The 23,701-nt window shown below is 39.9% G+C and overlaps 1 protein-coding gene across 2 annotated transcripts in view; it reads right to left on the bottom strand.

Annotated features, from left to right (window-relative positions):
- The window catches only part of itga7 (integrin, alpha 7), a 46,006-nt gene that overhangs the window by 12,833 nt on the left and 9,472 nt on the right, over positions 1 to 23,701 (bottom strand). For both annotated transcript variants that reach the window (XM_084394659.1, XM_084394658.1), the window contains exons 2-17: positions 21,355 to 21,476; positions 21,184 to 21,263; positions 18,261 to 18,516; positions 16,621 to 16,722; positions 15,770 to 15,977; positions 14,589 to 14,782; positions 12,305 to 12,393; positions 11,473 to 11,600; positions 11,252 to 11,347; positions 10,534 to 10,595; positions 10,277 to 10,446; positions 7,284 to 7,433; positions 5,309 to 5,424; positions 4,597 to 4,780; positions 698 to 772; positions 537 to 616 (exon numbers count right to left, since the gene is read on the bottom strand). In XM_084394659.1, coding sequence (XP_084250785.1) covers positions 537 to 616; positions 698 to 772; positions 4,597 to 4,780; positions 5,309 to 5,424; positions 7,284 to 7,433; positions 10,277 to 10,446; positions 10,534 to 10,595; positions 11,252 to 11,347; positions 11,473 to 11,600; positions 12,305 to 12,393; positions 14,589 to 14,782; positions 15,770 to 15,977; positions 16,621 to 16,722; positions 18,261 to 18,516; positions 21,184 to 21,263; positions 21,355 to 21,476 — 2,112 coding nt within the window. The remainder of the gene's footprint in view (positions 1 to 536; positions 617 to 697; positions 773 to 4,596; positions 4,781 to 5,308; positions 5,425 to 7,283; positions 7,434 to 10,276; positions 10,447 to 10,533; positions 10,596 to 11,251; positions 11,348 to 11,472; positions 11,601 to 12,304; positions 12,394 to 14,588; positions 14,783 to 15,769; positions 15,978 to 16,620; positions 16,723 to 18,260; positions 18,517 to 21,183; positions 21,264 to 21,354; positions 21,477 to 23,701) is intronic.

The following is a 23,701-nucleotide window of genomic DNA, read 5'->3' as shown; positions in this document are numbered from 1 at the left end:
TAAACAACAAAGAAATACCACAATCAAGAGCTTGAAGCAGATATGAGGGAGAAACACCCAGAAACACCTCATTCGTGGCGCTCACAGGTATAAGGGGCTTTCCTTGCCATTAATGCTTGGATAACACACACAAGTCTCCTTCCATTTTTTTGCCGTTTAGTCGTTTCCATGGATCCATGTGAACAAACGGGGATTGCTTTCATAACATTGTAATCTGTACAGAGGAAAAAAACGTTTCCTTTTTTAGAACATCGTTATCGTGTAAACGCACCCTAAATATGGTTTTTAATGATCTGAATTTATCATGCATTTAATTTTTTTTAATTTTGTATAAAAGTAAAGGTATTTGGAGGGAAATGTGCTGTTGTCACGAAAATGATGTTACAATGCAAAATTAATATGGTTGTAAAATTCATGGTGAAATATGACCAAGACATTTCTTTGTGAGATTCATTCAACATCATTTGTATGATTTTGTTTTGCTCACAAAAAAATAATTTTTCAAATGGCAGACAGAAATCAGAACTGGAACTCACGTGGACAGTGCGAGATGAACACTCAGTGATGTAGTTTCTATAGTGATCGCAGAAGTGCTCAGAATAAGATAAAATTTGACCTGACATAAAGAATTAAAGGTCAATTTGAGTTTCTCAAAGGTCAGAATTGTGTAAGTGTGTATGCGAGACCGTTACTGTACCGTCGCTTCTCTTTTGAGCGGATTACCCAGTTCACACAGCGCTTGAGAGCCGTTCTGATTGACTTCACACAACACCTTCAAAACAAGACCAGCATTAGGAGACTATAGCTAGGTTCAGACTGTCAGTCCAAATCTGGTTTTATGTGCACATCCGATTGAAATCTGATCAGAATTAGCTAATGTGAACATTACAGCAAAACAATCACACGAAATGCCATTTTTACAAATCCGTTTCAAGCTACATCCATATGTGGTTTGAAATCCTATTTAAATCGTATTTCTGGAAATCAGTTTCAGTCTGACTGCTCAGATCAGATTCTCACGCAACGTAAAATTGTGTAACGCGTAAACATGCGCAAAGTCGCTGCCGAAACAATGCAGTGCCTGACAATATAACGGAGACATATTTTGAAACCGACGGAGACGACAGTGCGGCGGCTACACATTTCAATGTGGTCAAATAAGACAACATCTCTACTGCAAACCCCTCCATGTTGTGGTTGTTGTTGTTTTTGGCGTATTCCTACCAACACAGCGTCATTTCCATGAAACCAATGCAGATATGCAGACGTGTCGACTGATTGAGATCACGTTTAGGGAGCCTGTCATCTTCGAGTATTGATCAAATGAGCCAATGCACATTGGCGTGAGAGATTTGCATCTCACGCCCCGCAGTGCAGGTATAAACACGGAAGTGGATGCACGCACCACTTGTTTTTCGCTGAGGAGCCGAGCGGAGCCCGGAGTCAGCGGTGGACCAGCAATAGTGGCGACGGGACTACGTCTCCGATCCCTCCTTCAGGGAACGAGGGTTACATATGTGAATGAGACGTTCTCTTTCAGTCGCTCACGTTCGACGTAGTCGACTGATTGGGATCCCAATTAAAATGTCACTAGTTCTGCCACCTTCCAGTGCCTAGACAAAAGCCTTCTGATCCCCCCGCATTATTGAGGCAGAGACGGGATAGGGCTTAGGCCAGGGAAGTCACTGCTGTTTCGCAAAGACCCACTTAGTCAGACTTGGATAACACTGGGAGGGTGTGCCCTTTCGGTGGAAAGGAAGACGCTGCGGAAGCCACATCCTGCCCGTAGGGAGGTAACATGTGGAGGATACACATATGGACTTGGCGAATTACCGGGCAGAACAAGATATGGAAGTCACTGAGGTGGTTCCAGCCTATACACGGGGGGGAGACTCAACCGATCAGAGACGGCAGAGGGGGCTCTGCCAAGGGAAAGACACGGGCTCACCGCAGGGACTCGTACCGTGGAAGGATACACATATGGGATCACCCTAGGGATCACAACATATGGGACCCAGCCTAACACAGGTTTCACAGAGCATACGAGTGATTTCACAGAGCATACGCTCCACCACGTCCGTTGCCGAGGGGTGTGGAGGAACTCAACAGGGTTCAGCTAAAGAGGAACTCTACTGGAGCAAGAATGGCGCACGTATCCGGTCCATAGGAGGGGAATGGCGCAGCAAGCCGACACTTCGAGCGGGGCTTACGGTGTTGGCTGGCTTCTATGCGAAGAGAGCACACGGGAAGCTACCGGCTCGTCACATAGGCTATAAAAACTAGCGAACGTGTTTGGTGTCGCCCAGCCTGCAGCTCTACAAACATCTGTCAGTGAGGCACCCTGTGCCAGCGCCCAGAAAGAAGCTACACTCGGAGTGGGCTCGCAACCTGGGGTGGCATGGTGCGTCTTGTGATTGATACGCCAAGACGATGGCATCCACTATCCAGTGGGCCAACCTCTGCTTGGAGACAGCCTTTCCCTTCTGCTGGCCTCCATAACAGATGAAGAGCTGGTCTGAGGTCCTGAGGCTTTGCGTTCTGTCCACGTACAGACAGGCTCAAAGGGAGGTCTCTGCAGTGCAGTCAGCACCAGAGATAAGTCCCAAGAGGATATAAAGGGGGTGCGAGGCGGATTCAGTCTTGTCACTCGATCAGGTTGTGCTTTCCCACGGATCTCCCATCCACTGCATCATGATGTGCGCAATAGAGGCAACATACACTTTGAGGGTGGAGGGAGACAGCCCTAGAAGGTCCTCCCTCAGAGGAATGGGCCAGGGAGGGGCTGTCGAGAGGAGCATTAGTTCGGGGAACCAGGTCCGGTTGGGCCAATAAGGGGCAACTAGCAATACCTGCTCCTCTTCCTCCCTGACTTTGCACAGTGTCTGTGCAAGAAGGCTCACAGGGGGAAACGCATACTTGCGGAGGTCCCTAGGCCAGTTGTGTGGCAACGCATCCATGCCGAGGGTCCCCTCAGTCAGGGAGTAAAACAACTGGCAATGGGACGAGTCCGGAGAGGCAAACAGATCGATCTGTGTGGCCCCGAAGTGGTCCCAGATCAGCTGGTCCGCCTGGGGATGGAGTCTCCACTCTCCCTGGGCCACAGGCTGTCGTGAGAGCTCATCGGCGGCACGATTGAGCAGGCCGGGAATATAAGTGGCACAAAGCGACCTCAGATGCTTCTGACTCCATAGGAGGAGGTTGTGAGTTGCGACATGCGACGGGAGCATAGACCACTTTGATGGTTGGTGTACGCAACAGTCGTAGTGTTGTCCGTACGGACCAGTACATGCTTGCCGAACAGCGGCGTTTTGAGGCGTCTCAAAGCAAGGTGTACTGCTAGCAACTAGGAATAATTTACCTTTAAATGTACGATCGTTGACTTCATTTTATATGTTTAAAAATGGTTTGTTTCGTTGTTTTGAAACTTGTAATTGCTTTAGATGATATATCTATGATTATTTTTATTAATGTTAGGCCAAGAAAAAAGTATTTTTGTAGTGGTGTGTTTGTTGTTTTGAATTAGGTGACTGTTGTTTTTGTTTTGTCTTGTGTATATTGTTTTGTTTTGAGTTTTGTTATGTTATTTAACTTTAGTTTATTAGGACCCCCTTGAAAACCAGATGATGCATCTCAAGGGGCTTATCCTAAAGAATAAAATTTGTACTCGAGGCAGTTGATGTGCCAATGCAGTTGGGGGCCCGTCCAGATCCCTGCTACTGCATGCCCATTTTACGTGGCCCCCCAGCTGGTGTTGGAGGCATCTGTGGAGACCAAAGCATGCCTGGACACTTGTTCAGAAACGAAGGGTCTGACCACGGGCTGAGGGTTTGGCGGCAGGCCGGGGTGATTGTCACACGGAGGGCGTGCCGCTGTGTCACGCCCACCTCGGGACTCAGCCGTGAAGCCAGTGCTGAAGCGGTCTCATATTGAGCAAGCCGAGTGTTTAGATCAGATTCCAATCGCATACACAAATAATCGGATTTGGACTGACAGTGTGAACGTAGCCTATAAGAACTACGACTGCATACTAGGAATGTAACAATATATCGTATCACAATATATCGCAATACAAAAATGCAACAATATGTATCGTGGATGGTGACAGTATATATTGTGGATAGTTCACCCAAAATAAAAATTACTGTGTGAAAAAAAATTCACTACATACTGTATATTGTTGAATATAAATGTATAATAACGCAATGGTGGAATATTTGTGGGTCCTGATAATGGCAAATGTCTGATGTTGCCAGTAAGAAGTGGCCAACATTATTATAAATATATCTAGTCAGTGACAGTGAAAGCATATTCATCTAAAATAATTCTGTATTTTCAGCTTGAGAATCATGAATATTGTTATTCTGGTGTCTCTATTGTCCTGTGCTTTGGGTTTCAGCACCAAGTCCAAGTCTATTCATTTACACACACAATGTAACACCAAATTTAGCATGTTACATTTTTTGTTAACCTTTAACCATATATCTTGGACTATCGTAATAATATTGTATCATATCATGAGTTCAGTATCGTGATATGTATCGAATCGTGACATGAGGGGATCGTTACACTCGACACATAAAGCGCCTGATGGAGAACCTGCTGTCCCATGAGTCCAGAGTACGAGAGAGTGTTTGGCAGAGACACCATCAGCTGCGCGGCGTGAGCATCGTCTCCGTCTTCCTGTGGGGTTTCTGGGTTCGACGGCATGTTCGTCACCGTGACCTCGAGCACGACTGACCTCTGATCCGACAGAGAGAACACCGGCACACCAGAGCCGTCTCTAAACGCAGAGGAATTCAAATAATGAAGGTTTCTATGCATTTTTTGGTAACACTTTACAATGAGGTTCATTCGTTAACATTAGTTAACTGCCTTGGTTAACGTGAAATAAGAATAAACAATACTTCTAAAGCATTATTAATCTTAGTTAATATTAATTTCAACATTTACTAATACGTTATTAAAATCAAAGGTTTAGTTAACATTAGTTAACGCACTGTGAACTAACATGAACAAACAATGAACAGCTGTATTTTTATTAACTATAACATTAACAAAGATGAATAAATACTGTAACAAATGTTTTTCTCATTGTTAGTTCAAGTTAGTTAATGAATTAACTAATGTTAACTAATTAACCTTATTGTAAAGTGTTACCTATTTTTTTTTAAGGAAAAGTATTTTCACATGTACAGGCAATTAATGAATGAATAGTAGAAACATTTAGGAAACATGTCGACATTTAGGATGAGTCCTTGCACATCTTTATAAATGCTCACATGACTGAGACATCACTTCAGAGACTTACCGCGGTAAAGGAGTGAAGGTGTTTGAAATGGGTGCTTTTGTGCCAAACTGACAGACAAGCTGAAGGTTGCTCTGGCATATTTTATCCTCACCGCACCCTTCCCTGACAAAATTAACCTGAGAACAGACAGAAAGCTTGCAGATTCATTTTTAATGTTGATTATTTAATGCTGATGATTTGAATTCCCATTCGGTTAACATTATATAAGGGAAAAATTATAGACAGCTACTCATTTTCACAAAATAAACCCTGAAATGAAGCAGAGCGCTATCATATGACTACTTAAATTAATACATGGGCATGCAATATTGATTTTTTATTGAAATAAACCTTTTATCTAAAGACATATATAAATGTAAACGCATATAAAATGATATATACTATATAGCAAATCTCAACTGCTTGATTGTTGTAAATTGTAACTATATTATCGCACAGCTCAAATGTGACTATAAGGCATGAAGATATTAAGATTATTTTAAAGTCCCCCTGTGGTAAAAATCTAGTTTTTAATGTTGTTTATATGTCTATGTGGTGTGTTTAATATACTTTTAGACAAAGCATGTGTAAATTCATAAGTCGACACCATTGCTGAGTATTTCCTCCTTAAAACTGCAGTGAACCAAAGACAGTCTCAAAAACACGCTTTGAAATCGCTGGTGTTTCTGACGTCACAAACTACCTTGTAACCAATCAGATCAACGTGTGATCGTCAACCAGTGGATCTCTGAGCTGAGTGAGTGAGTGGAGGCGGGGCTCATTTGCATATTCATAGAACCGCACATACTAAATGAGGCAAGGGTGTCGAGTTACATTCAAGATATTTTAAGGCATGAAGAATTTTATTTGCATGTAAAAAACTTTCAAATATGTCATTTTGGTGATCAAAGATGAGTTTTAAGGGATAAAAGTATTGACTACATGGGGGATTTTAAAACATTAACATCATGATTTTCTATAATGCTGCTTTGAAACAATATGTATTGTGAAAAGCACTATACAAATAAATTGTACTTGTCTTTGACTAGATCTAAATATGATGCCACTTTTCACAATTTGTGAAATGACAGCCATTATCACAATATTGATTATTTTTCCAATTAACCCTTTTTGTGCTCTTCGGTCATTTTTAACCGAAAAATTTTATGTTTTTTTGTTTTTGTTTTACTTCATCTGAATGGTACGAAAATTGGTAAAGGTTTTGGCATTTGCTGTGTGAACACACAAACAAATTATGGACATGATTTGAAATTCATCTAGTGGAAACGTTTGTTACTGCGGCCAAACAAAATCTGACGGAAAGCTCATTTCTTGTTCGGAACACAACTTGTTTAGATTTATGGCTTTGATTTTCTCACAGTTTTAGAGTAAAATGTGTTTTGGAAAAAATATATTTCATATAAAAATTGAAAAAGGTATTTTTGTGCATTTTTCATAACAATAAATATAACATTTTATTTCACTTTTTTAAAACTTTTCATGTCAGCAATAATCTTCCAAGTGCCGTCTTTAAAAAGAGACTAAACTTCAGTCTGTGCTCTAAAGCATTCAATATTTATGACAATTTATGACAGTATTTATTGAAGTTTTCAGATCCATGCTCAAAAAGTGAATAAATCTATTATAACTACTGCATAAATATAATTCAGTACCATAAAATCCCCTAAAAATACAAAATATTAAATAAAAAAATATTATCAAACTAAAATATAGTACAAAATATAGTAATCAAAAAAGATTTCGGTGATTTATGACCAACACATGAACAGAGGGTCAAATGTGCAACCCTACACAGAGCGATACGAGACAGATATTAATCTAATGTAGGACATCTCTTTCTTGAGACAAATGCACAGTCTGGAGTCATTATACACAAACATCTGAACACAGAATGCAGTGATTGAACAATCACAACCAAAATCAGTAGACACACCACATCAGAAAGGGTGGATCATGTGAAGTGCATGTGTTGTACCTCAGAGTAGAGTGTGTTGGAGGGGCTGGGGCTCAGGACAGGGCTCAGCTGCTTATGGTGTCTATGACCCGTGTGATGGACGTGTCTGCTTCTCCGGATAGTGTGTGTGATCGCCAGAGACACGGGCCGCAGCTTGTCCAGAATGTTTTCCTGGTGAAACGAGAACAGAAGAGTTTATATAGCTTCACCTGATATTAACACGCGTCTCCTCTGACCACTTCATTGAGACCCTCCTTTCATATTATGAAATGCAGCTTCAGGTTCGATCACAATGAGTTTGTGTTTTGGTGCAAAGTTTGAATCCCCTGTTTTATGTTCAAGGTGTTGATTTTTCACAACATATGGATTTTTCCATAACGGGCAGAATTCAATAGCTGTGTCTCATTTGAAAAGTAACAGTAAACAAATTACAGTACAAAATTACAGTAATTTATGCCTCACAAAGAATAACTTTTCTGAAATGAGATATTCTCAGTGACATATATGGCTGACAAATGCGACCTCCGGAGCAGAACGTGAGATATTATAGAAGTAATGGCCTAATGGTTAGAGACTGGTAAACCGAAGGTTGCGGGTTCAGTTCTCAATACCGGCAGTGTGTGTGTGTGTGTGTGTGTTCACTACTCCTAATGTGTGTGCACTAACTTGGATAGTTAAATGCAGAGGACATATTCCGAGTATGGGTTACCATACTTGGCCTTTACATCATGTCACTTTATATATTTCCTCCGGAGCGCTGAGCTGCTCGCTCAACCCAGAATGCCCTTTGTGAATATGGGAAATAAGCAAAATGTCTAAGATTATGGAGTTCAAATATTGTTGCTGCGAATCTTATACATAAATGCACAGTAAACATCAAATATAAGACAAAGGAGGAGAAGAAATTTAAAGGGAGTGTGGAGGAAGATTGTCACAGTGAAGCTCTTTTTCATTCTTTACTTCTAAGGGGTAAAAAGAAGGTGTAAAAACCTTCGCAGTGGTATTTTTAACGAACATTTCGACACTGTTCACGCTGATGAGGGCGCCGTTTAGATGAATATGTGATGTACGCTTTCCTCTCAATAACAAAATAACAGCGGTGAGAAAACAGCAGTGAAGAAAGCATCGGATCATAGCGAGGTGGAAATGTTTGTTGCACGACCTCTGCACTTCAGCACTATCCAGTCCAGTCATGTGGGCCAACTGTAATTGAGACATTTATTCAAGAAATTAATAACAAACAGAAAGACAGAAAGAAAGCCTGAGGAAATGAGACACAGCTAAAGTTGTCCGGGATGCTTTCAGAATGCAAATATGCATTTCCGCAACAAATGCCATGTGTTCACATGTTTTTAAATTCCTCATTATGTGGTTTCAGTCGCTATGTTTTCATCCACCCATTATTATTTTTTACATTTAGTGATTCACATAAAAAAAAAAAAAAAACAGTGGATGGATGTGCATAAATTCTAAAAATGTGCCTTTTTTTTTATCTGTTAAGAAGACATGCAACAGAAAAACGTTTATGTGAAAAACATGATTTTGTTTCGGAGGATGTGATTAGATAACTGGACAAACCAGTGGACCAATCGCATTGCATCGCACCTCAAATGTTGGTTTGAGAAGCGTCTGACATGACTGCGTTCCCAAACACAAGAGAACATGACAGGCAGTGTTTGTTGCGTTCGTCTACGCGCTCTGAGACGCAAGTCGTTGATGACGAACCGGAGGAAAACAGCCACAGTGGCTTCGCCGGTTGCAGCAACATCCAGTTTTATTGCAGATCATTTGCGCCAATTTCCCAGGTATTGGCAGTTTTGTTCTCTTGAACACATGGGATGGAAACCATGTTTATTCACACATTTTTTATATGTGATATTCCAATTAAATTCACAACTTTGGATGGAAACATAGCTAGTGATACTAGTGATTGCTGATTTGAAACCTTTATTTATATCACCTTTATTTATATCACTTTTTTAGTGATATAAATAAAGGTGACTTGACATTTAACATTTAGGGCCCTATCTTGCAACCAGCGCAATTGACTTTGCGCAGAACATTGTACAGCGACGCATGTATCATTCCTATTTTGCACCCGACGCACAGCGGACTTTTCCCTCCACAGACGCACATCGGTAAATTAGGGAATGAACTTGCGCTCCCGGGGGCGGTTCAGCGAAAAGAGGAGGCGTGTTCCGGCGCAAACGTTCCCTGGTGCTATTTTGCAGTTTCAGAAAACAATTCCACCACAGACCAGGAGAAACCTCGTCTAAAGTCAGTGGCGCGTTATTCAGATGCTATTTTAAGGGCGCATGCTTGACCAAATTGAACGCAAGTCAAATTTGTAGTTTTCTTATGTCTCATTCGAACTACAGGGGCGGCAGTGGCTCAGTGGTTCTTGTAGGTTGTCTACAAACCAGAAGGTTGGTGGTTCAATCCCCGGTTCCACCTGACCAAGTGTCGAGGTGTCCATGAGCAAGACACCTAACCCCAACTGCTCCCGACGAGGTGGATGGCGCCTTGCATGGCTGACACCACCGTCGGTGTGTGAATGGGTGAATGTGAGGCTATGTAAAGTGCTTTGGTGGCCATAGGTCTGTGAAAGCGCTATATAAATGCAGTCCATTTACCATTTTACAGAAACGTGACCCGGTTTGGCAAACTTGCATAGTGTGGTTATAGCAGATATAGGGCCGCAAAGCGAATCCAGAAGTGCTGTTCACTGTTACGACTTGATGAACCACTGATACGATTTTGGAAACATTATTTTAAGGTAAAATATGTCCCTTAGTGTTGCTTTAAGCTGGACTGTGATGCTATTTTCTTCTGGAAACAAACTTTGTTGCATTATTTTCCTGTTATCTCTGTAAAGCTGCTTTGAAACAATCTGTATTGTAAAAAGCGTTATATAGATAAAGCTGACTTGAGTTGACATTCACAAAATGTTTTAGACCCTGTTTCCACCTGTATTTAGTGCTCATCTTCATACCAGGTGTAAAGAGTAGCTCTACCTGCACAACTAAAGTCACTTTTTGACAGTCCGGATGTTTTTGTCCTCGTAGCTCCACTTCCACAGAGTGAACAAACTCCGGCTCTGATAAACTGCGGTCCAGGAACTGAACTCTGTGAGGAAGACTCAGCTTTCTGCGCTCCACGTCGGCCTCGAAATGAACGCCGAGTGCTGATGAAACACAAACGCTCAAACATACACGTACATCTGCACTTACAGTACAGCGAATGCTGTGGTTGTAGACGTGGGATTTCTTACTGATATGTGGCGAGTAGGAGTCCGGATAAGCGGTGTACGAGTAGCAGGCCTTCACGTCCATACTACATGAAGACAACACATAATTACATAGGTACAGATTTACTCATTTTTTTTCAATTTGAAATGGATTTATCTATTCCGTATGTAATGAATGTACACCGCCGTTCAAAAGTTTGGGTTTTTAAAGAAGTCTCTTCTGCTCACAAAGGCTGCAGTTATTTGATTAAAAATACAACAACAACAAAAATTAACATTGTGAAATATTATTACAATTTAAAATAACTGTTTTCTATTTTAATGTATTTTAATATGTAATTTATTCCTGTGATCAAAGCTGAATTTTCAGCATCATTACTCCAGTCTTCAGTGTCACATGACCCTTCAGAAATCACTCTAATTTTTTCTCAAATTTTTTTTTTTTGTATTATTATCTTCACAGGAATAAATCACACTTTAAAATATATTCACATAGAAAACGGTTATTTTAAATTGTCATAATATTTAACAATATTACTGTGTTTTTTTTGGTTGTTGTATTTTTACTCAAATAAATGGTGAGAAGAAGAAGACTTCTTTTAAAAACATAAAATCTTACAGATCCCAAACTTTTCAATGGCAGTGTGTGTATGATGAATCATTGTGCTTGTAATTTCCAAGCAAGATGTCATATACACAATGAAAAAGCATTGGAAGAAGTATGAGTAAAGTAACTTCTGACCAAACTCCATCTTGGCCCTGGCAGTTGTGCTGCGTGAGATCGATGTCCTGAGGCTCGATGGAGATCTCTCGGATCACGTGAACCACTGGATGTGACCTGGCGGACAATCCACGAGTCAGAATAACTATTGCTGTGGCTTTAAATGACTGCCATTGCATCAGCTGTAACGGGACACACGTTTTTCATTTGCATCTCGAGTGTCTAAAACATAGAGATCTCACCTGTAAAGCACAACCTGATCACTGAGGGAGCCGACAGCCAGATCTGGATAAAAATTCCCATCAACATCGAGTCCTCCAGATATGGAATAGCCCAGTCGCTTGACTCCTGCATTAAGCCCATCCAGAACCTTCACATGATGATAAATATACAGCTAATTATATTCAAAACACTGTGATATCGATACATCTATTCAGTAAACAGAACCTTCAGTGTGTGACTGGAAGCTGTTCAGAATCAATATCACATGCTGTTGTTCTGAATATCTTATTATTTTAGCCTTGTAATGTTGCTTTAATCTTGGACAACTGACATTTTACACCATTTTGCTTAAATTTTTGCTCTGCCAATAAAAAAAAAACCCGCAATAATTAACCATTGCACATTTCTGAGCAAACACACCATCGTGGTGTTTAGTTTCTGAATGAATCAGTGTTTTCCAACAAATCAGTTGAATGAAGGACTCAAAGACTCACTCATAATACGCCACCTACTGGTCTACCAATATAACCTGCAGAGAAACAGTGAACAGTCCCAGTGCTGCTAGATTGTTCTCAGACATTCACATTAGACCAGAGCTAATTGTTGAACAATATTGAATATTTTTGAATATTCAAGAACTGTTCACTGTATTCAACATTGTGACTCTACAGAACAACTTGTAAGTTGTTTTTCTCAATAGATAATTACAATATTTGCTTATGGAATATTTGGAAATGTAAAACTGGATTTATTTGGATTTTATATAAAATTGGAGTGAGTGAGTGAGTGAGTGTGTGTGTGTGTGTGTGTGTGTGTGTGTGTGTGTGTGTGTGTGTTAGAGAGAAAGTTTGCCTGCGAAGGTTTGGTATCAATGCCAGATGAAGAGCCACGGTAAATAAAAACTTTCCCATCTCCATCAAACGGCGCTCCAACAGCAATGTCTGAAAACAAACACATTCAGATTCAATTTGACTAGATTTTACAGAAATTGATATACTGTATACACAAGATGTGAGTACACCCTTGTGTAATATATCACTAAACTATCAAATAATATTTGATAATAATTGCATTATTTCTAAGTTCACAAGTGGAGTATTTTGTCTCATGAACAACCAAAGAACAAATGCAATAGAAAGACTATTCTTGAAAGTACAGAGGGAGCTCACGAGCAGAACACGGGAGTAAGCCGGAGTAATTTCTGACATGTGTGCGGATACACAAGTATGAAACATGAAGCCAAAAAAAGACATGATAATAAATATATATTATTTATCTAAGTTCTTAAAGAAGTCTCTGGTATTTTTCATTAGCATTTGTGCATTTATTATGCAATGGTTAGCACAAGTAGCCTTTAGCATAGCATATAAATATACGTCCCCATTGGATCACAATCAGAAGTCTTTTCAGACGTTCAGACGTAGAACCAATTCTTAATGCGCATGTGAACGCCATCAGCGTTTATCACAGGTTCGCATTTAATGTCTGTGTAGAGAGAATGGTGTCGTCTTAGCGGCCCCTAGCGGCGGTCATATAGGGATTGTCAAAGTTTTTTTTTCTTTTTTTTTTCGTCATCTACTGAATTTTTTCGTCAACGATACCAGGGACACCGAAACACCGGGGAACATGAAATTTGGTGGGCATGTAGCCCCACTAGACTTTTACGGAAAAATTTCGTTTGGTCCCCGGAGGCCACTCCCCCCCCAGCGCTGGGCCCCCCCAAACCCCAAAAATGCAGTTTTTCCTAAATAACTACTTGAACCGTGGAACCGAGGATGAAGAAATTTTTATGGTATGTTGCTCTTAAGGGCCCACATCAACCTAGCCCATAATCACTCATTTGTGATTTGCGCCCCTCCCATAAAAAATGAAAATGCAATATTATTCTGCTTTAATCGCCCCTATCTTCAGTGGAGATGTTCAGAACTGCACCATATTTCATGTGTATGATTAACTTGACATCCTCTGGGGGTATGCTAAGTTTCGTAGAATTTCATCCATGGGGGGGTATAAAATAAATTCATTTATGTGCACATTTAGTGACTGTACACTCATCGGCCTGTAGATGGTGGTGTTGAGCGAAGGGTTGTTGGTTTAGGATGATACTGTCACACACACATGCAGGAATACAAACAAACGCAAGCATGCACACACACTGACATCCACACGCACAGACACACACCCATACACACACATACAAATCCACATGCACAGACACACACACACGCGCACACACATGTACGCACGCATACATACACGCACAGACACACACACACACAGACACACACATACACAAACACACACACATACACACACACACACACACACAGACAGACATGCACATACTACTACTTTTTTTAGGTATATACATAAACACGCAATACAGCCAAATTGCTCCACGTCATTTATTTTTGTGGAAAGCCAGTGCAGGCCTGAGCGGCGGTCATATTTTGTACCGCCATGCGGTACATCTAGTTTAATAACAAATGATCGTTGCGACGGAAGCGAATCAATCAAAACTAACTTTAGCTGGGAAATAATTTTATTAAAGAACCGCTATAAAGCCAAAACAATCTCTATTACCTTAAATTATACGTTTGTCTCTGTAAAGCTGCTTTGAAACAATCTACATTGTTAAAAGCGCTATATAAATGAGGACGACTTGGCTTGACTTGACGTTCGCTGGTGTCTATGAGTGAGTTTTGAGTTGTTGTAAATAAATGTTGAGGATAACTGGTAGCCTGTTAAGAAAAAATGGAAAACAATAAAGTATTGATAAAGTAATAGATTTGAATCTCAGTCTTGGAAAGTGGGGCCTGTATTTTTAATACAGTAAATCTAATCAGAAAACATTTTTAACTTTACATGAGAGAAAATACCCTACTGCTCAACTCAGAGGTAATGCAATTACTGTAGGTTTTAAAATTGTTTTCAATTGTTGGTTATGTTGCACAGGGGTGTACTTACTTTTGTTGCATACTGTAACTGTAATATGATATAACATAAAAAAAGAGGATCAAATAATTAACTGTGTAACTTTGTACAAAGAACCGAACCTGGAGTTCAATCTAATCTGCTTTTCTGAGATTTCACAAAGACAAAACACACTTGCCTATGTGTGTTATTTTGCTCTTACCTTCATAACCATCCCGGTCCAGATCTCCAGCGCTGCCGACGGTCATCCCAAACATGGAGTCATACGTTCCGTTGAGTCGGATTGGTCGGGCCTTTTCCCAGTGGCCGGCTGGGTTTAGAAACACATACACCGCTCCTCCAATCTCTGCCTTTCGGTCGAAGAAATTGGGAGCTCCCACTACAAGATCTGTCCAACTGTGGATGAAATCGTCTTGTAAGATGTTGAGCAGATCAGCTTCACACATTATGAGGATCTAAGCTCATGGTCTAATGTGCACTCAGTGCGTGTCCGAATCCACTTTTGCTAGTATAACGATGGAAAAAATGGTTAACGCTCCCGGCGCATGGTCTAAAAAGGTTGTCCCTATTCTCTTAATGAGGAATGGGTGTGTTTTGTCCCTATTCTCTTAATGAGGAATGGGTGTGTTTTGTCCCTATTCTCTTAATGAGGAATGGGTGTGTTTTGTCCCTATTCTCTTAATGAGGAATGGGTGTGTTTTGGGCGTAACGTTAAATAAACCAATTAGAGTCTAATCTCCCATTCCCTTTAAAAAAGCCAGTTGCGCTCGCACCATGGCAGATTGGCTATTTTCATGGAGGAATTTGCAAGCGGAAAAACTGAACGCTTCTCTAGTGAGGAAATGGATCTGCTCGTGCGCGACGTTAAAACTGTGTGTGTGTGTGTGTGTGTGGTTAAAGTGCAAGCAGAACATCTACGGGACAAGCCGGATTCTACCATATCTTTATGTGCACAATAATAATCTTTTACATTGTAATCCTTTTATTTTTTATATTTGACTAGTTTGTGTGCTGCTGCACATGAATGTGCACATTACCCTGTGTGGAATAAGCAGAGTGTGTGTGTAATAAGCAGAGTGTAGCACATTGTGGACCTGCCTATAGACTCACATTACTAACACACTCTTTAAATAACAAAGAAAATACTGCACCATTGACTATAGACCAGGTTGCAGTTGGTCAATGGCTCAGTCTCTTTTAGTTCCTCAAAATAGCAACGCTCCAACAGTGAGCCTGAACACACACCTCGTTCTCAGACCAGCAGCCCATGGGCATTTGCTATTTAAACAACGTGGCGCAGGACGTGAAAATGATAATAGCGTAGGGCTGAAACTAGCAAAACAAATTGGGTATTGTATTGCATGATAGGGCCCTGTGTCTTACCCATCGCTGTTCAGATCAGCAGTGGCCACAGAATAACCGAAGGAGGAGGCCAGTTCCTCGCCCCACAGAATATGCTCAGGCATCAGCCGGTAGACGTTGTCCTTCCGCAGCAGAACCACGGCTCCTGTGTGATTAGCTCGAGGAGCTCCGGCCACCAACGTCAGCTCAGACTTACTCATGAGACCTTTGGCTGAGTCCACAGAGAAGCCTGGGACAGATTCATATCAACAAAGTGATGATTTTGTACCTGATTTCACATGATCTTGAGTGGAATTGAGGTATGCGAGTGTATTCATGTTGTCAGGATGCCACTATCAGCAGTCAATGCACTGCAAATAATGCTTTTCTTACTTAGTATTTTTGTCTTGTTTCCAGTCCAAATATCAAAACAAATCTTAAATCAAGATGCATTTACTAAAGAAGTAAAATGCCATAAGATATTATGTCTTGTTTTCTGGGGAAATAAATCAAAATTAAGTGAGTTTTTGCTTAAAACAAGCAAAATTATCTGCCCATGGGGTAAGAAAAATAATCTTGTTTCTGTTTGAATTAAGATTATTTTTCTTACCCCATGGACAGATAATTTTGCTTGTTTTAAGCAAAAACTCACTTAATTTTGATTAATTCCCCCGGAAAACAAGACCTAATACCTTATCTAATTTTACTTATCTAGTAAATGCATCTTGATTTAAGAATTTTTTGATATTTGGACTGGAAACAACACAAAAATACTAAGTAAGAAAAGCATTTTTTGCAGTCAATGCCAATACATTTGGAGATTGGAAATGAAAAACAATCTATAAAAATATTGCATAGAAAGAGTTCTGCCATAATGTTCTTTGTCTACAAACCCAGGTAGCTGTTGTGAGAGACGTCCTCAAAGGAGCTTTTGGACGGATCCAGAGTTTTATAGACCAGGGCGTCCTCAACAGGGCTGGCCATAAATAACAGCCCTGAGCGTAGAGACAGGAGGACAGATACAGCAAGAGAATAGTTCAGATGATTTAGAGAAAATAATACACATCAATTCATCAAAAACAATTTTTCTAGGGACAACTACACAAATAAATAATCTGATAGCTGTCTTTAAGTCCCCCTGTAGTCAATCATTTTATCCCTTAAAACTCGTCTTTGATCACCGAAATGACATATTTAAACGTTTTTTCCTTGAAAAAGATTTCTTCATGCCTTAAAATATCTTGAATGTACTTGCCTCATTTAGTATACGCATTTCTATGAATATGCAAATGAGCCCCGCCTCCACTCACTCACTCAGCTCAGAGATCCACTCATTCACATGTTGACCTGGGGTGTGTTTCCCGAAAGCATCGTTAGCAAACTATGGTCGCAAGTTTCGTCGTTATCAGCAGTTCAACGAGTCGGTGTTTCCCGAAACCATCGTTCTAACGAACATTCGCAAACAGCATCGCAGAGTTGTGTGTTTGGAACGACAGATCTCGACCTGTGTGTTAGAAGCAGAGTTTCTTGTCTGCATGACATGTAGACTCAATAAATCCTGATCTTGAGCAAAATAAGCAAGCTGACATTCAGTGCAATCTGTGTCTTTTATTTAGAATACATACAAATGTAATTTATGTCTTTTAGTTTGTCAAGGGATTTAAAGCATCATTTTTGAAGTACGCATGTGCGAACGTGCTCTAGTGTAAGATCGAGTCTATGACTGAATCTGGAAATGAAGCAAAATAACTGAGAAAAATTAGAAATAGTCGTCAGATGCCAAGTCCGTAATTTATAGCAAAAAAACTAGCGTTAATCCGATCTCAAACAGATTCCTTAAAAGTAGTTATTACTCCACCACTTACGTGACATCATTAACCAATGTGGTTCAACTACCAATTTGCGACAATACGGTTTCGGGAAACAGTCGTGATTAGCTAGTTGATTTCTTCAATGATGCATCGTACTATGATAGTTAAGCAGCGAGTTACGTCGTTGTACGGGAAACACACCCCTGGTTGGTTACAAGGTAGTTTGTGACGTCAGAAACACCAGCGATTTCAAAGCGTGTTTTTGAGACTGTCTTTGGTTCACTGCAGTTTTAAGGAGGAAATACTCAGCAATGCTGTCGACTTATGAATTTACACATGCTTTGTCTTAAAGCATATTAAAAACACCACATAGACACATAAACAACATTAAAAACTGGATTTTCACCACAGGGGGACTTTAACATATTGACCTAGTCATAGGAAAACAGTTAATCAATCCAATGTCCTTATCTCATTTGTGGCCTATATGTGACCATTTGGTTTCACTTTATTTTGACAGTCCACTTTAGACATTCTACTAACTATAAGTAACTTTGTAACTACAAGTCAACTAACTCTCATTAATTAGTAGAATAAGTTGACATGTAGTTGCAAAGTTACTAATAGTCAGTAGAATGTCTAAAGTGAACTCAAAATAAAGTGTTACCAATCATTTAAATGAGTGGTCCAATATAACGTCGAAAAGCTCTCAATCCCATTACCTTTCCAGTTGTAGGTACCCGGAGCCCCAAACAGTATGTAGTTTTTGTCCGGTGTGAAGCTAGCAGACAGACCCTGCTGACAGAACCCAAACTGCTCGTGTCCATGAGCACGACCTTCGCAAAACTTCCACTCTCCCCCGTCCAGATCATCTCGCTCAGTCAAATCCTCACTCAGCACATAACAGCGTCCGATCGGGTCACGTGTCTCAAACGACTGGTTGACATGTTGTCTGAGCTCATAGAGGTGAGCACATGTCTGGGAGATGACAACAGAACAAAAACAGGACACATTTAGGACACATGCCACAATGACCTTGGTCCCATTCTACCCTATTTTTATTTGATTTTCCTCACTGACAGTCCGCGTTGCAAGCAGTGGTGAATGAAGTACTTGAGTTGCATTGAATTCCAAGTTCCCATTATCTGAGGCTTCTAGACTTACGTGAATTCGGACGAGCTCAGTGGCGAATCATTTTTCATCAGCTCTATTCCATCAATAAGAATTTGTGCAAAGACCTGTGGGTGTTTTGAGGACATGAAGGATACGCTTGATGCATCCTTCAAAATATGCTAAATGAAGGATGCTACAGTAAATCCTAAAAAAAGGGATCTTTAAAATTGAGATGGTCTTTGACGGCGCTTGCCAGTGTTATGACCCTGTCTTTTTATTCTGTACCTGATGGTGGCAGTATAACATCCGACTGTGACGTCACTGTTAATTAGATCATTAATGGGTGGAGAGTATAAATGTTTGGACTGATCTACCCAACGTTACTTCTGGTGGAACGTAGTTCTCCAGAGAAGTCGTTTGCTCCAATTTGTTTATTATTTACCAACATTCATAACCCCATTGGACTATTATTTTCTCTTGTTTATTTAAATCCCTAGACATGGTGTAATATTTCTGTAACAGATCATTTTTTTCTTAATAAATAATCTTGCAATGCAAACTGTTCGATTGTATGCGTAATCCTCTTTATGTTACAGTCGGGAACGAGCCAAGGTTACTAGGATGCAGCCAACGGTTATATCCGAAATCGAATACTTCCCTACTATATAGTGTGCAAAAAAAGTATGCAAAAAGAGTAGTATGTCTGAATACATAGTATTGGAAGAACAGTAGGTGAAAAGTACCCGGAATGGCGAGATTCTGAAGTGTGCATATGATGGACGCTTTACTATCCCATGAGGCCACGGGAGAGAATTTATAAATGGCAGTGACACTGGTAGGTCACATGATAATGACAACATGGTGGATATAGTATGTCCGGATTACATTCATATTCATACTACCCATATTCATACTATAAAGAACATACTATTTTAATGAAGAAGAAATTTCAAATTCAAATGTAGTACGTACTCAGAGAGGCACGCACCGAAAGATTAGCCCTGATCAATAATACCTGACCCAGCTAATCAAGGTGTTCAGGTTTACTTCAAAATAGCAAGCATGTGTGCTGGAGCAGGATTGGAGATGAAAACTGCATGTAATTATCCCTCCAGGAGCAGGCGTAACCCCTCCGGTCCTACTCGTCCCGCTCAAACCGGGTCATGGCACCATTAGCCCACGTTTCCGCCACAGGGGTGGAACTCGGTGTGTTGCATTTTATTTCAACCACCATTTTTAAAAGTCTGTTGCGGTCCGTGCAGTAAGAGTTATTTTGGTATTCGAATCAACAATGAAGTTTAAAAAATACGACTGATGGACCGACGATGAGGTTCAGGCTTTATTACACTTAAATTCAGAGGATGAAATCCAGCGGGAACTGTAAAGTAGCGCGCAGTCCTACATCACCGGACTAGTTTGCCTAATCTTCCCGGTACTTTAGACCGAGATGGAAACACACAGAAAGCAACAGGTCTGGGGGGAAAAAACGTTCCTGGGACAAATTGTTGCGGTTCATTTCGGTGGAAATGTGGTATGTGTAAACCCTCTGGTCCTACTCGGCCCGAGCGGGACTCAAACTGGGACTCGGGCGTGCTAACGAGGAAGCTAAAGAATGCAGTCTCTAGCGTCAGTCGCTAGTGCGCCTCTTGAGATCAGGGGAGTAAGGTTTACCTGCACAGCTCTCACTAGCTGGCCTCCGTGACACTCGACCCCTAAACCTCACTCCCATCCGGGTCACGGCACCATTGTAACTATGACATTAACACCCGTCAACCCGTCAAATGCGGGTGCATTTCAGCGGTGGCGTGTAACGCAGTTACTAGCCACTTTGGCGGGTTGAATTTTATATAATATACATTTTTCAGTTGTAGTCTTTTAAACAGGTATCTGAAATAATAAACTATGTGCAATCTAGTGTTGTCGAAAATAATCCATCATCTCAATCATCACTCCGATAGTGAGTTGACGCACAAACCCTTTACTCACTTGTTTCATTTTCTCTGGATGAATATTGTTGGTGTTACAGGACTTGCATTACGGCGAGGGATTGCGTGTATTGAGCATAATTTTACTCATTCCCGCAGATTTTGTGCTCACACATAAAGACAAGTATTGGCTAAATAAAACAGTATAAGGGGTCCGTGCGTCAGGTCTTAAAGCGACAGCAGCCTAATATACCGGCTGCCAAATTATGAGATAATATTAAAAATATCTATATGTCAACATTGTGGCCTGTGAAAACACTGAGTGGCTTGTAACTTTGGAAAACCACTAACCACAGTGGCTGATGAGCAAAAAAGTTAAGTCAAGCCCTGATTGTAACCCTTCCGGTCCAACTCGGCCTGCTGTGAGCCGGACTCGACTCGGCATTGGGAGGCGGGTGCTAACAAGGACGTTAAATACCACAGTCATCTCTCACTAGCTGGCCTCCATTACACAGGGTTTATAAACTCTACTGCTGGATTTTATACACAGACAATGATTGCTTCACATCAGATCTGTCTGATGTATCTGTCACAGGTATATACTCACCACCACTTTTCCACCAATCCCTTGACTTTTGACTGTGACTCCCAACCACTGGTTGTCTTTGCTCTCCTGTTCCAGACTCACTTGAGAAAGCAAGAAACATTTTTCCTTGAATGGACACTTAGCTTTGCAGAGATAATAGTTCAACACATGAAAATGAAGCTGAAGTGTTACCATTTCCGTCGATGTCCACTCGTTCACACTTCTCCGATGTAACCGGACAGCGATACAGGGCACCGGGACGGCTGGTCTGCAAAGTTCCCACGCCTCGGGCCTGAGGAGCCCCAACCAATATCCTGCAGAAGAAGGATTTTTTTTTTTTAAATGTAGTGTTCATCGGAGGGGTCCAAGACCCCACGACTTTTGTCGCACTTGAACCATGAATACACACACAAAAAAAATTTAATGGAGTCAAGGAGTTTTTAAAAAGTAACAAATCCTTCCCTCACGGGGCAATTTGACCCCCTTAGGAATTAATGGAATGCGAGGAATGCTTCAGTACACATAGAAAACCTAAAAATGCTCAAAATTAAAACTAAAAATGCTAAAACTTTACCAAAAAGTTATTTTATAAATGTCTACGTGTTTCTGAATGCATACTGAAGAATTTGCTCATATATAGAGCTATAAGGCCATCTAGTGGATAGAGTCATGAAATATCATGTTATATTATTTATTTTCCACAAGAGTTCGGCAAAGACACCCAATGTAAGATATTTTGAGCTGAATTAAAAGGGTTATGCATGAAATTGTGAGTTATTCTGAATTTAAGTTGAAAGAATGTGAGGAATGTACTTAAATTACTAAATTACTATTTATTTAATATTTACTGATCAAATCTAGTAATTTAAAGGTAAAAAAAAAAAGCGGTCCCACTTTATATTAAGTGGCGTTAAGTACTATGTACTTACATCAAAAAATAAGTACAATGTACTTATTGTGTTCATGTTGTATTGTAAAAAACTTTTGCTGCTATTGAGGTGTGATACGGGTAAGGTTAGGGACAGGTGAGGTGGATTGGGTAGGTTTAAGGTGTAAGGGAAGGGTCAACTGTGTAATTACAAATGTAATTACATAAATTAATTACAGCTGTAATTACATGCAGGAATTTTTTTAATGTAAGTACAATGTAAAAACATGTAGTTACACAATAAGTACATTGTATCAAATTATTAATTTCAATGTAAGTACATGTAAGTACATAGTACTTAAAGCCACTTAATATAAAGTGGGACCAAAAAAGCATTTAAAAATGGAAAAAAATATTATCAAAATGAAATAAAATAAGCTTTCTAGACAAAAAAAAAAAAAGTATAATTTTAGGGCTCCGGGTTATTTTGACCCGCAAGGGAAGGATGAGGGTTAAATGCTGTTTCTAGCCTAACTCATAAACACTGTTTATGAATAACTTACTTTACTAGAGCTGCCACACTATGGCAAGCCGTTTTAACATTTAATCCTAAAAATCTACTAGTCTCTATTTTCATGCTACCAGTACTTATTTTTAAATTGTTAGTATCTTTTCCATTAAGTACTAGTACTTATTCATTAGCTACTAGTGCTTATTCTTTAGGTACTAGTGCCTATTTGTTAGATACTAGTACTTATTCTTTAGATACTAGTATGTATTATTAGATACTAGTACTTATTCTTTAGATACTAGTATGTATTATTAGATACTAGTACTTATTCTTTAGATACTAGTACTTATTTATTAGATAATAATAATAATAATTTGTTGCATTTATATAGCGCTTTTCTAGGTACTCAAAGCGCTTTACATGGAAGGGGGAATCTCCTCAACCACCACCGATGTGCAGCATCACCTGGATGATGCGACGGCAGCCATATTGCGCCAGAACGCCCACCACACACCAGCTTACTGGTGGAGAGGAGACAGTGATGAAGCCAATCAGTATATGGGGATGATTAGGAGGCCATGATGGACAGAGGCCAAGGGGCAAATATTAGATACTAGTATCTATTCATTAGATACTAGTATCTATTCATTAGATACTAGTACTTATTAATTAGCTACTAGTACTTATTCAATATATACTAGCATTTATTTATTAGACACTAGTATGTTTTGTAATTGTTACTAGTAACTATCCTTATTTTACTAGTCACAGCTGCTTTTTTTACTCGTCTTATGTTATGACTAGTCAAAACGGCCACTGGAGAGTTCATTAAAAAATCTTACTAGTAAAATAAAAAATCTTACTAGTAACATTTGGAATAACTACTAGTATCTAATAAATACGTACTAGTCACAATTGGAATACATACTAGTCAAAACTGAATAGTTGATATCTGAATGACAGATCCCCATAGAAGTCAATGGCAAAAAAATTTAATTTGTTACTAGTAACAAAATAATAGTTACTAGTCACTCTCAAAATAAGTACTAGTATCTAATAATGAATGAGTACTAGTATCTATTTAATAAGTACTAGTATCTAATAATAAATACTAGTAACTAATGAATAAGTACTAGTATCTAACAAATAGGCACTAGTAC

Source organism: Rutilus rutilus, assembly GCF_951802725.1.
Source record: "Rutilus rutilus genome assembly, chromosome: 22".
Classification (NCBI taxonomy): Eukaryota; Metazoa; Chordata; class Actinopteri; order Cypriniformes; family Leuciscidae; genus Rutilus; species Rutilus rutilus.
The sequence above is the reverse complement of the archived record's forward strand: the minus strand, read 5'-3'. Positions and strand labels throughout refer to the sequence as shown.